This window comes from Stegodyphus dumicola, chromosome 7 (genome assembly GCF_044657685.1).
Source record: "Stegodyphus dumicola isolate Sdum_Otavi_A_Nest chromosome 7, ASM4465768v1".
Taxonomy (NCBI): domain Eukaryota; kingdom Metazoa; phylum Arthropoda; class Arachnida; order Araneae; family Eresidae; genus Stegodyphus; species Stegodyphus dumicola.
In genome coordinates, this window is record NC_140774.1 from 63,804,291 (window position 1) to 63,818,466 (window position 14,176).

The following is a 14,176-nucleotide window of genomic DNA, read 5'->3' on the forward strand; positions in this document are numbered from 1 at the left end:
CAAATGCTGCAGAAACGCACAAGTGCAAACTTTTCGTAATCGGAAAACATACACGACCTCAAACATTTAAAGGAGTAGCGATTTTCCCTGTTATACATTGCACAAATAAAAGAGCATGGATGACACAAGCGTTGATGAATGATTGGTTTGAAAATCATTTTATACCCGAGGCTTGGCGACATTTGAATTCAGTTGGTTTACCTGATGACTCAAAAATAGTCCTGATTGTTGACAACTGTTTGGCACATACTTCACTTAAAGTTTAGTGAAAGATAATGTATCCGTATTATTCTTCCCTCCAAATTGTATACGTCTATCATTCAGCCTATGGATATGGGAATAGTGCACATGCTGAAATGCAAATATAAAATAGCATTTTTAAAATCTATGTTAAATTTCTTGAACAATGGCAAGACTATTCAAGACTTTTTGAAATTTTTTAGCATAAAATCTGATGTTTGGAGCATTACAAGATCGTGGGAGGATGTGTCTCCAGATACGTTAAAAAATGCTTGGCATAATTTATGGCCAGCTACCATATTTCATGGTGAGGATGATGAACATGATAGCCGTGAATTTGAAGGTTTTCGGACATCACAAACTAAAGGTAAAATTTTCCAGTTATTGGATTTTGTAAAGAAATGTGGAGAATCGATAATGAATGAAGATAATATAATATAACAGAAGTTTTTCATTGCGATGATAATGCCCTAATTATCAGTCAATTAATGGACTGTGAAATCTGTACTATGGTTCTAGATCCAGAAAATACTGTTTCCAATAGGTGGAACTTTGTAACTGAACAAGAAATGATGTCTGTTTATGGAATTAAAGAAAAAGTATTAGCACAAAAAACAAAGCAATTTAAACAACTTGCATTGAAAGAAATGTTTAATAAGTAAACAAATAAATATTAAGCTTTTTTTTTTTTTTTTGTAAATTTTGATACCCTTTAGATCGTAATTGCTGTTTATTTCATAAATTACAGTTTCATACTTTTAATTGCGTAATTTCTGAATGCCATCTTACCAGATTTAAATTGATGATCTATAATCCGGAAAAACCCCTAATCCGGAATTGCCGAAGTCCCGACGAGTCCGGATTATGGATTTTGTACTGTACTATGTTACCCTTAAAAAAATTAAGATGAAAAAAGTTAGTTAAAAAATGAAATTTTTTAAAGCTTATAGATGGAAATTTACCAAACATGCAGTATTTATTAATTGTACATCGCTGTTTGAATATCAAAGTACTTGCATGTCCTTCATCTAATATGGAGATTGATTGTAAAAAGATAAGTCTTCCCTCACTGAATAGCTTACTAAACACATTTTTAACAATCTTATGTTGACTATGCATAGTCATGTTATGCATTTTCATCTCTGAAGGTGATAACCTAGTCATTGCATATGTTTTCAAAGCTTGTTTGAATCACTTGCTCTATTTCTTTAGTATGTTATTATATATACTATGTAGTACCATTTAATTTTTATGATACGTTTTCTATAATTATGGGTTTTCATACTTACTGAGTAATAAAGCTCCGTTCATTTTTCCCAAAATGAACATTTACTACTAAATTTTGAAGAATGTGCTAATTCTCATATGCATGAAAAAAGACATTTTATGGTTGTATAACATTAGTAAATATAGACAAACTACAAGAATGAATATTCGAAATTGGTTTGAACAAAATTATGAAACATATACAAAACCCATAAGATTAATTTATTGTTGCAGTAAGCAGCTAATGCCAATTAAGTTATAAAAAAGAACTGCAGATTGTAAATAAAACTTTAATAGATAGTTGTAATTAATAAGTAAATGTATATGAATGCAGGCAAAAGAACATAAAAATAATTAGTTCAGCATCATTATTGAAATGTATGATTAGAAAAAAACTGGATGATGATTATTTTTACATTAATGATGATTAGACTAATTATATCTCTCTCTCTCTCTTTTTTCCCCCTTTTTAAAAAAAAATGCCAAATGGTGTTTCTTACTAAAGGAAACCAGTAGTACAAAAGTATCAGTTAACACATAAATACCAATATCAATTGGAAAATTGGATGTAGACTGAGTGAATTATTTCTGTTTCAAACAGGCCAATGTAAAATATTTATTTTATGTACTTGAATAATTTTTTTCTTTTCCCAAATAGTAGTTGAGTAATCTTTTTTCTTTTTTAGTTATTTGGAAGTTATTTTTTTATAATTTTCATAATAGTTAATTTCTTTTGTGAAACATGACATTTTGTGACATACAAATCTGTTTTTGTTGCAGTGAATTCCCTGTACCGTTTAGTTGATGTCGACATTTGCCATTTTCGTCTTTGTGATAGCAAACTTTATGTATCTCGAGACAAACTTATTGATAAAGCTTTGGAATTAAACAGCATGCTTCAATATGAGTTCATTGCAGCCTCTGTAAGTGCTATGTAACCTATTGAAATGATAATAATTAGGAGCTTAATTGCTTCTTTTCTTGTTTTATATGCATAATAAAGGTTAAGTTTGATTATAAATATGAATAAAATTACATTTTGTTATTTACCAAGAGAATTATTTAGTAATATTTTTATGTAAATGAAAGGGACAAGTTGCAAACAATTAATTCGGGCCCACCAGCGGCCGAGCGGTAAAGTCGCTGAACACTGGTAGTTCGGTCCGAGGTTCGAATCCCGCGAACGGGCTGGCTGCATGGGTGTTTTCGTGGTTTTCCCCATGTGTAACGCGTATACAAGCCAGTTTCCCTTAGAAAGTCCTCCACGAAGGCATCCCTCCCTTTAGGCAGATAGCCCTAGCGAGCTTTGCCATAATTAAATACACAAACAATTAATTCCAATTTATTTGATTCTTTTGTGGCCATTAAATTTTATTCAGTAATGTGATAAATGTCTTCAAGTGTAAGAAGAGATTTGCTTAATTTGTTACATATTTTGTGAAAGGCCAGAGTGTAGTTGAATGAAAAATGATTCAATTTAGATTAAAAATTTTGTTCTGCAGCAGCAAATTTTACAAATCTGAAAATTCTAGATGAAATTTGAATAGCTCAAATTTAGCTTTAAATTATTGTCATTGTATATTCTTTATGATGGGCTGAAGTAAAACCTATGATTTAAAAGATTTTTGGAAACTCATCTGGAATATTTCTAGTTTATTCAACATGAATGAAATTCAAATTAATTTTTCTTGTATTTGTAATGCAATAAAAAGTGAAGGTAAATCAAGAATCTTTGTTATTTTGAGCTATAATTGCAAAAAATAGTTAATGGTTAAAAGTTGATAAAATTATGAAACATATACAATTCTGAAAAAGTAGGAATAATCAAGAGTAAACCTGAAGGAAGAAAAAATGATGCTGTGTTTTATTTCTTATTTTTGAAAAGCTTCTTATATTTTAATGAGTTAGTGTAATTCTATTATCTAATTTCCTTATTTGCTTATAATTAAGAAAGTATAGGTAGAATATTAAGAACATCAGCTGCAATATTTCAAATAAATTCATTTTATGTTTCTATTTTTGGCATGAGCTGTTTCAAATTTTATTTTCAGGCTGTACAATAAAGTTTCAATGATAAGTCTCTTGTTTAAGAAATAATAATAATGAAATAAAAGTAAAGAGAATCACATAAGAAAAAATTTGATTTTATTGTACATGGGGTTCTCGTTTAAAATATTTATCATGTATTTATACATATATTATATTTGTGTGCATTTCATGTTGAATTCATAGAATTTTCTTATCATTTTTGTATAAGAAAAATTCTGTAAATATTTTTTTTCTTTTAACTTTTCAAATTACAGATTTCGTAATTCAAAATATGTATGTATATTGAGAAATAACTTTTTCGTCCCCACAGCCATGTGCTGATGTCAGTCTGCTGCTAAACGATGTTCTGGATGAACTCATTGAAAAGGAATATCTGCATGTTGCTGGGGTATGTAATTCATTTCTTTTCTTCACCTTGTTCTTAATTTTTTAATTATTCTGTAAGGGAAAAAAAATTTTTTTTTAAAAATGATATAGTTTCTTGAATTTGTTTAGCATTTTCATATTTTTTCTATTAAGAAGATTAAAATCTAATTGATGAATTATGAAAATAAAATGTTGAAATCTGTATGTGAAAAATTTAAATGTATACAGTCAAAAGTCGTTAATTTGGACACAGATAATCCGGACCTCAAAGCTACAAACTTTCTGCGCATGTGTCGCTTTGACGCATGCGCATAGGCGTTTACGCCTGCGCATAAGAACTTTACGGCTGTGAATATGGGTGTGCGCATGCGCATAATACGTTTACGCATGCACGTTTAATGTATAACAGATGGTATAAACTAAGCTAAAATTATCTAATTCAGTTAATGTTGCAGATTGCGTTGTTCCTTAATCTTCAAATTGGATCCGGCTTATTATTTTTTGCAGACTGTTAGAGCAATTTTATAAAAGTAAGCTTGAACTTTCGATTATGTCAAATAGAATTTCCGATATATATTTACTAATATGTAAAAGATCTACAAAGCAAAAGTATGCTTTGAAATCCGAAATCTGTTTATCAATTTCACGCTGCTCTGCGGCAGGGGGGGGGCAGAACGCGGCAGCACGCAATGAATTGGAAGTTGATCTGTCAGCATTATCCTTATCTTCAGGGCAGATGTTTTTATTTTATTTGGCTTATAAAACCTTACTGAATGTAGTATTTTATCTGGATGTACACCGTCTTTGATATGATTTAAATCAAGTTCCTCATCATTATAATTCGCTTCCGATAGTGAAGAAAGTGACAGAGAGGTTATTGAAAACGAAAACAACATTTCGATTGACAAATTAGTCGGTATTCTCGACGCAGCAATTATAGGACTTGAACAGCAGTACTCTGTAACTAAACAAGAAATTATATCTGTTTAATAGAATTAAATAGAAAGTATTATCACATAAAATGAAGCAACTTAAACAACTTACATTGAAAGAAATGTTTAATAAAGTAAACAAATAAATATTAAGCTTTTTCTTTTTCTAAATTTTGATACCCTTTAGATCATAATTGTTCTTTATTTCATAAATTACGGTTTCATATTTTTAATTTTGTAATTTCTGCATGTCATCTTACCAGATTTAAACTGATGATCTATAATCCGGAAAAATCGATAATCCGGAATCGCCGAAGTCCCGACGAGTCCGGATTAACGACTTTTGACTGTGTATTAGTCATATAGATTTTATGCAAGCAGGGTCACCACACTACCTGGAAAACTGGAAAAAAGGCCAGGGCATTCAAAAATTGACTAAAAAGGTCAGGGAATTAAAATATTTTAGGCAAAATCTGGGAAAGTCGGACAGTTTTGTATGGCAATTCCCAAAAAAGTGACTTTTGCAACAAAGTTGAAAACACTTTTTTGGTAAATTATGCATTGGGCGAGTTCAGGATATTTAACTTTTCGGTGATGTTAGCGAGAAAAGCGAAATCCTGCAACCAAACCGGATGTTCTAGTTCATGGAAAGATTTGCCTCTTTTTTTCATTTGGGGTGGTTTTGGTTTATTGAGATTATGGCAAAGCACTCTAGTGCTATCTGCCTAAGGGGAGGGGTGCCTTTGTGGAGAACTTTCTAAGAGAAACTGTCTCATATACATGTTACGCATGGGGAAAACCATGAAAACGCCTATGTAGCCAGCCCGTTCGCATTATTCGAACCTTGGATCGAACTATCAATGTTCAGCGACTTTACTGCTCAGCTGCTGGTAGGCGCCTCTTTCTTTCAAATTTTCTATTAAGGCAGGAAGCAACTCTTGAAAAACATTGTAAAACTCTGCCTTTACTCAACCAACGAACTTCCATATGAAGCACTAGATCACCATACTGGCAATCCAGTTCATCAGTCAGTGCTCTTAACAAACTTCTCTGGATTGCATGTTCTCTAACTTTGTTCACTGTTTTTATGACTATTTTCATTAAATTTTTCATATTTGAAAACTTTCCACACAGTGATTTCTGGGTGTATATGCAATTGTAAGACAGAAATTTCGAAAGCTGTTGTCTTTATGACATAAGGTTATGAATCCCTTCTCTGTGTCTACTATTACAGGAGCTTCATTACTTGCTAAGTCTATCAACTTAATTATACGAATATTTTCAGTGTTGCTAACATCTTTAACTGCTAAAAATATGTCCTGCCTTGTAGTTCCATTAATGGTGTAATCTTTACGAGCTCTCTCTTATTTTGAATTATCAAAATCAATTCTTGCAAAAGTGGCCAACTGAGCTGTATCAACTATATCTGTCAAGTTGCAGGGAGAATAGCTGCAATGATCAAAGCCAGTTTTAAGTTGCGAGGTAACATCAGAATTCTCAACCTCAACCCTTCTCATTATTGTATTTGCAAAAAGCTGTACACATTTCATAGCAGATATTAACTCAGTTTTATTTTTGAAACTATCAAACAATGCATCTGCAGCTTCTAAAAATGCAGTTTTGATTATTTCACAGTTTTTGTGTGGTTTCTTATTCTGAGCAATATTTAAAACTCAATAATACCTCAGTTGCTGCTTTATTCTTGTTTAATGGTTTTCAAAAAGTTAATTGTTGAGCTTTAAGTTGAGATTTTAACTGCCTTTCCTTTGAGCAGAATTCAGTGGAAAATCCTTTTCAGTGCCTGTGTGATTGAAGTGACATTCGATGTTCCCTTTCTTCTTGACCGATACACTTGCAACATACACATTTGTCCTATATCCAGGTAGAGAAGTAATCAGTTTCCCATTCCGAATGAAAGTGGTACATTTTTTGCTCTTTGCTTGAACATGCCATCATTAGAATAGACTTAGCTTAGTACCAATGTTTAAATCAAACTATTCAAGTTGACAAATGTCTAATAAACATGTGAAAAACATAATGTGCACCTCATGCAGATACAATCAACTATGAGAAAGGGTTGAAAATTTAAGTTGCGTGGGGAAAATAAGAAGTTGTCAGTGTCAGATCAGTAGAGGAATTAAAGTTAGCCAGCCAAAGCGTTAACGTGATCTATCAAAAATGTCCTTGTGAGCTACTACTAGCTCGTGATTGATGGTTTGGCGATCACAGAAGTTGATAATTTAAAAGAAGTTGCAGATTTTTATATTGATATAGCATTGGGAGAAATTGCAAAATTAAAAAATATGAATGGGTGCATTAAATACAAAGTACAGTTAAAAGTCGTTAATTCGGACACCCATAATCCGGACCTCAAAGCTACAAACTTTCTGCGCATGTGTCGCGTTCACGTATGCACACAGGCGTTTACGAGAGCGTGTAAGACTCTTACGGCTGCGAATATGTTTGTGCGCATGCGCGTTTAAATTGTAACGGAGTTATACGCTAAGCTAAAGTTATCTAATTCAGTTAATGTTGCAGATTGCGTTGTTCCTTAATCTTCGAATTGGATCCGGCTTATTATTTTTTGCAGACTGTTAGAGCAATTTTATAAAAGTAAGCTTGAACTTTCGATTATGTCAAATTGAATTTCCGATATATATTTACTACAAAGCGAAAGTATGTTTTGAAATCCGAAATCTGTTTGTCAATTTCACGCTGCTCTGCGGCAGAGGGGGGGGGGCAGAAACGTCATTATTAAATTATGATAGATTAGAAAGATTATGTCATATAGAATTTCCGATATATATTTACTAATATGTAATTTGTATCTACAAAGCGAAAGTATGTTTTGAAATCCGAAATCTGTTTATCAATTTCACGCCGCGGATTGGAAGTTGATCTGTCAGCACTATCCTTATCTTCAGGGCAGATGTTTTTATTTTATTTGGTTTATAATTCCGTACTAAGTGTAGTATTTCATCTCCGTCTTTGATATGATTTAAATCAAGTTCCTCGTCATTATAATTCACTTCCGATAGTGAAGAAAGTGACCCAGAGGTTATTGAAAATGAAAACATTTCGATTGACAAATTAGTCGGTATTTTCAACACAGCAATTATAGGACTTAAACAGCGGAACTTTGTAACTAAACAAGAAATTATGTCTGTTTAATAGAATTAAAGAGAAAGTATTATCACATGAAATGAAGCAACTTACATTGAAGGAATGTTTAATAAAGTAACCAAATAAATATTAAGCTTTTTCTTTTTGTAAATTTTGATACTCTTTAGTTCATAATTGTTCTTTATTTCATAAATTACGGTTTCATATTTTTAATTTTGTAATTTCTTCATGCCATCTTACCAGATTTAAACTGATGATCTATAATCCGGAAAAATCGATAATCCGGAATCGCCGAAGTCCCGACGAGTCCGGATTAACGACTTTTGACTGTATTGCCTATTATAATGCTTACTTCTTTAATAATACCTCATTTAAATGCAGCTTACAAAAGAATTTTTTCTTATTATTAAAAAAAAAAAAAAAAAGAGAAGGCTGAATTTTGACCGAATTATGTATGAAACTCTTGAAGCAGTTTTGATTGAAAAGAGAAAATAAAGGCCTGTACTATGGGGGGGGGACATTTTCTAATTCAGAATTTAAGCACTTACTAAGCATGTTACCTACAAATCTTGGCATTCATTATTTATGAACAAATTATAAGTAGTTTTATGATTATTTCAGTGCTATTGTTGTGTGTCTACAATTTAATTTTTTTTAAATTTTATTTCCATGTAGATATTAGACTCTAGAAACCTCATAAAGATATATGATTTATGGATTCTGGTTTCCTCTATGATCATTAGTGAATTAAAATATTTGCTTCAATAATATATTAATTGATTGTGATATTTCTGCTTGGGTAGTAAATTTCTGCTTGGGTAGCGCCATCTGTGATCATTTCTGATTAAATATGCATATTATTAATATGCAATTTCTAATTAAATATGCAATTTACAAAAAGTATTTTTAATTATTCATTGTTTTTATGTTAAATTAATTACATTTAACATAAAAACATTAAACTAATTACATTTAATAGTTAATTAAAAAAGTATACCTTACATACACATTTTCAAAGTTGTAAAAATGCCATTTACATTTTGATTACTGACAAGTTTAACTGTGGGCTGGAGTATATTATATTGCGGTATGGCGAATGCTACTGGGAAGCATAGTAATGGCTTTGATGAAGAACATTTAAACAAAGGACGCATACTTTATACAGACAATTATCACACAAGTATTCCTCTGTCAAACCAGCTTCTCGAAAACAAGATAAAATTATGTGGACTGTTGCCATCAAACAGGAAATATCTTCTACTAGATGTGAACACCTAAAATGAGGTGAAGCACCTGCATAAAAGAAACACTGTATGGAATGTAATGGAGCACAATGGAAGCTCATTATTACACAGACACAATACCCACAACATCAACTAAAGCTACACCAACATGGAAGTGTATCATCAGCAATTCATACCATTTTCTTTTAAATTTGATGAGAAACAAGGTGTCTGATAAATTTTAAACTTAGGCAAGAGTTTTTATTTTATTATTTTCAATGTTTTTTAATTATTATGGGGATTATTATTTATTAGTGTTGAAGGAAATGATAGACATGTAAGAATATTTAATTAAAGTAAAATAAAAAAGTTGTAAAAGAATTTGCATTTTAACTTTAGCACTAGAAGGGAACTCTTAGTATGGGGGGGGGAGGTTGAAGATGCACCATTCCCACAATGAATGTATTAAGACAGTAGAAAGTATTTAATAATTTCAGCATGGACATCGATAAAATATGAGCATATATATTAATAACCTTACCTAAAATATTTATGTGTATTTGTATAATATAATTTTTCTGTGATCATAAAGTATAGTATTGGGAATGATTAATTTAAAATAAGCATGTGCAAGAACACGCAAATGTTTTTCACAAGTTATTACAACTTTCATAAATACCTGACAACATATATTCATATTTTGTTTTCTTTTATCATTTGTAAATAAATTTGAGCAAAGAACATGCATTAAAATTTTACTTTTGCCATGAAATTTTTACTCCAAAAATGTTTGAAATATTACAAAATGCCTTTTAGGATAACAAGTTATTAAAAAAAGAATTTTTGAATGCTATAAAATGTTTAAGGAAAACAGAAAATGCATCAAATGACTCTTTCTGGTACATCTATTTCAACTACTGAGCTACTTTCAACTACTATTCAGTCAACAATTAGAGACATTACTGAACATTTCCATTATCATTTGTTTCTTTATTGTGGCGACATCATTCACGTTAATGAAGCGCCATTTGTGAAACTTCTTGCATGCACTTTTCTTTTTGCCAAAATGGCAACATGAAGCAAGAAAGAAGAAAAAGAACGATGACTGATTTTTTGTCTGTGTGATTCTATATCTAAAAAATATAAATAAATATTAATCTTATTGGAGTAAGAGTAATGTTTAACATTTCATATGTTCAAGACATCCACACTGGTTTACCCGGATGCGATTGAATTCATTTTATGAAGTGTCTGATGAAAAAAAGAACGTACGATGTTTCTGTAATTTTACGATATGTCACTGACATTATAAGCACTTTATAAATAGTCACCTGTTACTGAATAAATGTTACGGACAGCGTCGTAAGAAGCTACTTACCCATTTTTAAAGTTCCGCAATTTTTTCCTGAGTTTGACAGTGGATTGAGTGATAGTTTCCATTTCAAAGTGCTTCTGGTGCGCATGGATTATATCAAGAAATGATGAATCAATTGTTTTAGTGCGTCTGTGAAATGTAAATTCTGAGCGTACGTGGGACCAAAATACTTCTAAATGGTAAGTCAACTTTAAAATTTAAATTTTGTTCTATATTGCAACATAACTTCAGCGGTAATGAATGCAGTTAAAATTTTCAGAATGCATCAAATGTGTTAAGAATAAATGAACTAGTTTTTACTAAACAAACTTAAGCTGGAAAAGCTATAAAAGTATAAAATTAAATAAAGGTAGCTGTATTTCCGTTAAGCCTAATTCTGCTATGGCTGAAGGAGATGAAAGTAAACAAGCCGAAACTAATGCAACATCTGCGACTGTCGCCAAGGTCAGCATCAAAATTCCTCCTTTTTGGAAACCTGACCCCAAAATATGGTTTCTTCACATTGAAGCCCAATTCCGAAATGCTGGAATTATGGCTGATCAAACAAAATATGATTATGTAGTCAGTTCTATTGAAACAGGGACATTATCACATATCTCTGATATTCTCACCAAACCACCAGACAACGGGAAATATCCGGCCATTAAAAAAAGGCTGATTGAAATTTTCGCCAACTCTGAAACACAGAAAACCCGAAAACTTCTGACCGAATTGGAACTGGGTGATAAGAAACCACCCCAACTTCTCTGTGAAATGCGTAACTTAGCGGCCGAGAAAGTGCCAGATGAATTTTAAAAACTTTGTGGATGCAACAACTACCACTTGATATGCAGAGCATTTTATCTGTAAGCAGTGATGATTTGTCCAAATTGTCTACAATGGCTGACAAAATATGGGAATTAAATCCCAATCCATCCCAGGTAGCTTGCATTGTTTCTTTCCCATCTGATAACATTACCCCGAAGATTTACAGAAGCAGATATCAAACTTGACACCGCAGATAGCAGAAATGAATACGCGTAGAAATTCCAGTCCACAAAGACAATGATACAGGTCAAATTCTAGAAATTGTTTCAAAAATAACAATGACCCAAATAATTGTTATTTTCATCAACACTTTGGTGAGAGAGCGTACAAGTGCACCCCACCATGTAAATACCAGGTCTCGAAACAGGAAAACTGATTCCGTGGCCTTCGATGACGATAGAAAGTCAAGGGGTACAGCTGAGTCGTCTATATATTCGTGACAACGCATCAGCAACCCATTTTTTAATTGATACTGGAGCAGAAATATCGGTTATCCCACCATCACCATCGGAAAAAAGAACTGTGGCTAAGCTTGAGTTATTCGCAGCTAACGGTACAACAATCAAAACATATGGTCAAAAATTATTGGAGCTCGATTTAGGGCTACGCAGATCTTTCAAATGGCCTTTTATCATTGCGAACGTTAATAAACCTATCATGGGAATAGACTTTCTTTCACATTTTAATTTGTTAGTCAATAGTTAATCGATGGCACCACCTCATTAATGGCTAAAGGTACTTTGTGTAACAATAGCGTCACTCCTAAATTCATTGCTAATACTTTTCAAAACCCATATAAAGCCATCCTAAACAAATTTCCTGACTTACTTAAACCCAACATAAAAAATAGTAAAATTAAAGAACATGGTGTGCAACATCGAAACCAAAGGTAACCCTGTTTTCTTTAAAGTCAGAAGACTTTCACAAGAAAAGTTGATTGCCGCGAAAAAGGAATTTGATTATATGTTGCAAAAAGGTCTCTGCAGACCATCAAAAAGCAGCTGGTTAAGTCCATTACACCTCACTTTAAAAAAATCCGGTGACTGGAAACCATGTGGCGATTACCGTGGCCTTAATGCAAATACTGTACCAGACCGTTACCCACTACCATTTCTAACTGACTGTACTCACATTCTGCACGGAAAAACGATTTTTTCAACCATAGATTTAATAAGAGCATACCAACAGATTCCTGTTCATGAAGCTGATATTCCGAAGACAGCAATCATAACACCTTTCGGACTTTTTGAATTTCTTTACATGATATTTGGCTTACGAAATGCTGCACAAACATTCCAAAGGTTTATGAACTCAGTGCTTAGTGGTCTAGACTTTGTATTTTGCTATCTTGACGACATTCTCATCGCCTCTCCAGATGCTGAAACACACTAAAAAACATCTTGAATTAATCTTCCAAAGACTTAATAACTATGGACTGTGCATAAACATTGTAAAATGCAAATTTGGCTTGAGTAAAGTTGAATTTTTAGGATATGAAATATCAACGGAAGGAATCAAGCCACTTCCATCCAAAGTCGATAAAATTAAAGAATATCCTAAACCAGAATCCTTCACAAGCTTGTGCAGATTTTTGGCCATGGTGAACTTTTACCATCGCTTCATTCCAAACTGCGCCAAACTACAACAACCTCAGACAATCTTGCTTAAAGGAGTAAAGAAAAACAGCAAAAAACCTCTAATTTGGACCGAAGATGCGCAGAACGCTTTCACTGATATCAAAAACGCACTGTGCAACTCTGTAATGTTAGTTCACCCCAATCAAACAGCGCAGATCACCCTAACTACGGATGCATCTGATTCTGCTGTGGGTGCTGTAATTCATCAACTATCTAATAATGAACAACAACCACTAAGTTTTTTCTCCCGATCCCTATCACCAACACAGAGAAATTACAGCGCATATGATCAAGAACTACTTGCAATCTACCTAGTGGTGAAGCATTTTAAACACATTCTGGAAGGATGATCATTTACTATCTTCACTGATCATAAACCTATCACTTACGCCTTCCACCAGAATTTAGATAAAGCCTCTCCAAGACAAGTACGGCAATTGAACTACATTGCTGAATTCACTACAGACATACGCTACATTTCTGGAGAAGAAAACATTGTAGCTGACATGCTATCGAGAATCGACACCATCGCTATCCCAGCTCCAATTAATTATACAATTATAGCAGATTGCCAGGAGGATGAAGACCTCAGGATTCTCAAATCAAATTCCAGTTTCAAAATATTACTAATTCCTATTCCGGATAGCAATAAGAAGATTTACTGTGATACCTCCACTAATTTTAACAGGCCATACATTCTTAAAGAATTTTGTGAACAAGTATTTCTTTCTATACATAACTTATCCCATCTTGGGATTCGTGCAACAACCAAGCTGGTGACAAAAAGATTCACTTGGCCTGGCATAAACAAAGACTGTCAGCAGTGGTCTAGAGCATGTTTGCAATGCCAATGAGCCAAAATTCACAAACATACCCATGCTCCAGCTGCTGAATTCAAAGTTCCCAATCAACGTTTCAAGCACCTTAATATCGATATCGTTGGCCCTTTACCATCTTGCAAACATTTTAGGTACCTGCTTACCATCATCGATAGATTCACTCGGTGGACCAAAGCTATACCTTTGGAAGACCAAACTGCAGAGTCCATCGCAAATGCGCTCCTCGCGACTTGTATTTCAAAATTTGGAATTCCAGAGAAGATAACATCTGACCAAGGTCGACAATTTGACAGCCAACTCTTCAGATCCTTGAGCAAAT

At 32.9% G+C, this 14,176-nt stretch overlaps 1 protein-coding gene across 4 annotated transcripts in view; it reads left to right on the plus strand.

Moving 5' to 3' along the window:
* Positions 1–14,176, plus strand: part of LOC118200992 (glycerol-3-phosphate acyltransferase 1, mitochondrial-like) — a 115,680-nt gene that overhangs the window by 82,988 nt on the left and 18,516 nt on the right. For all 4 annotated transcript variants that reach the window (XM_035372994.2, XM_035372992.2, XM_035372993.2 and 1 more), the window contains 2 exons: positions 2,287–2,429; positions 3,866–3,943. In XM_035372994.2, the coding sequence (XP_035228885.1) occupies positions 2,287–2,429; positions 3,866–3,943 (221 nt within the window). The remainder of the gene's footprint in view (positions 1–2,286; positions 2,430–3,865; positions 3,944–14,176) is intronic.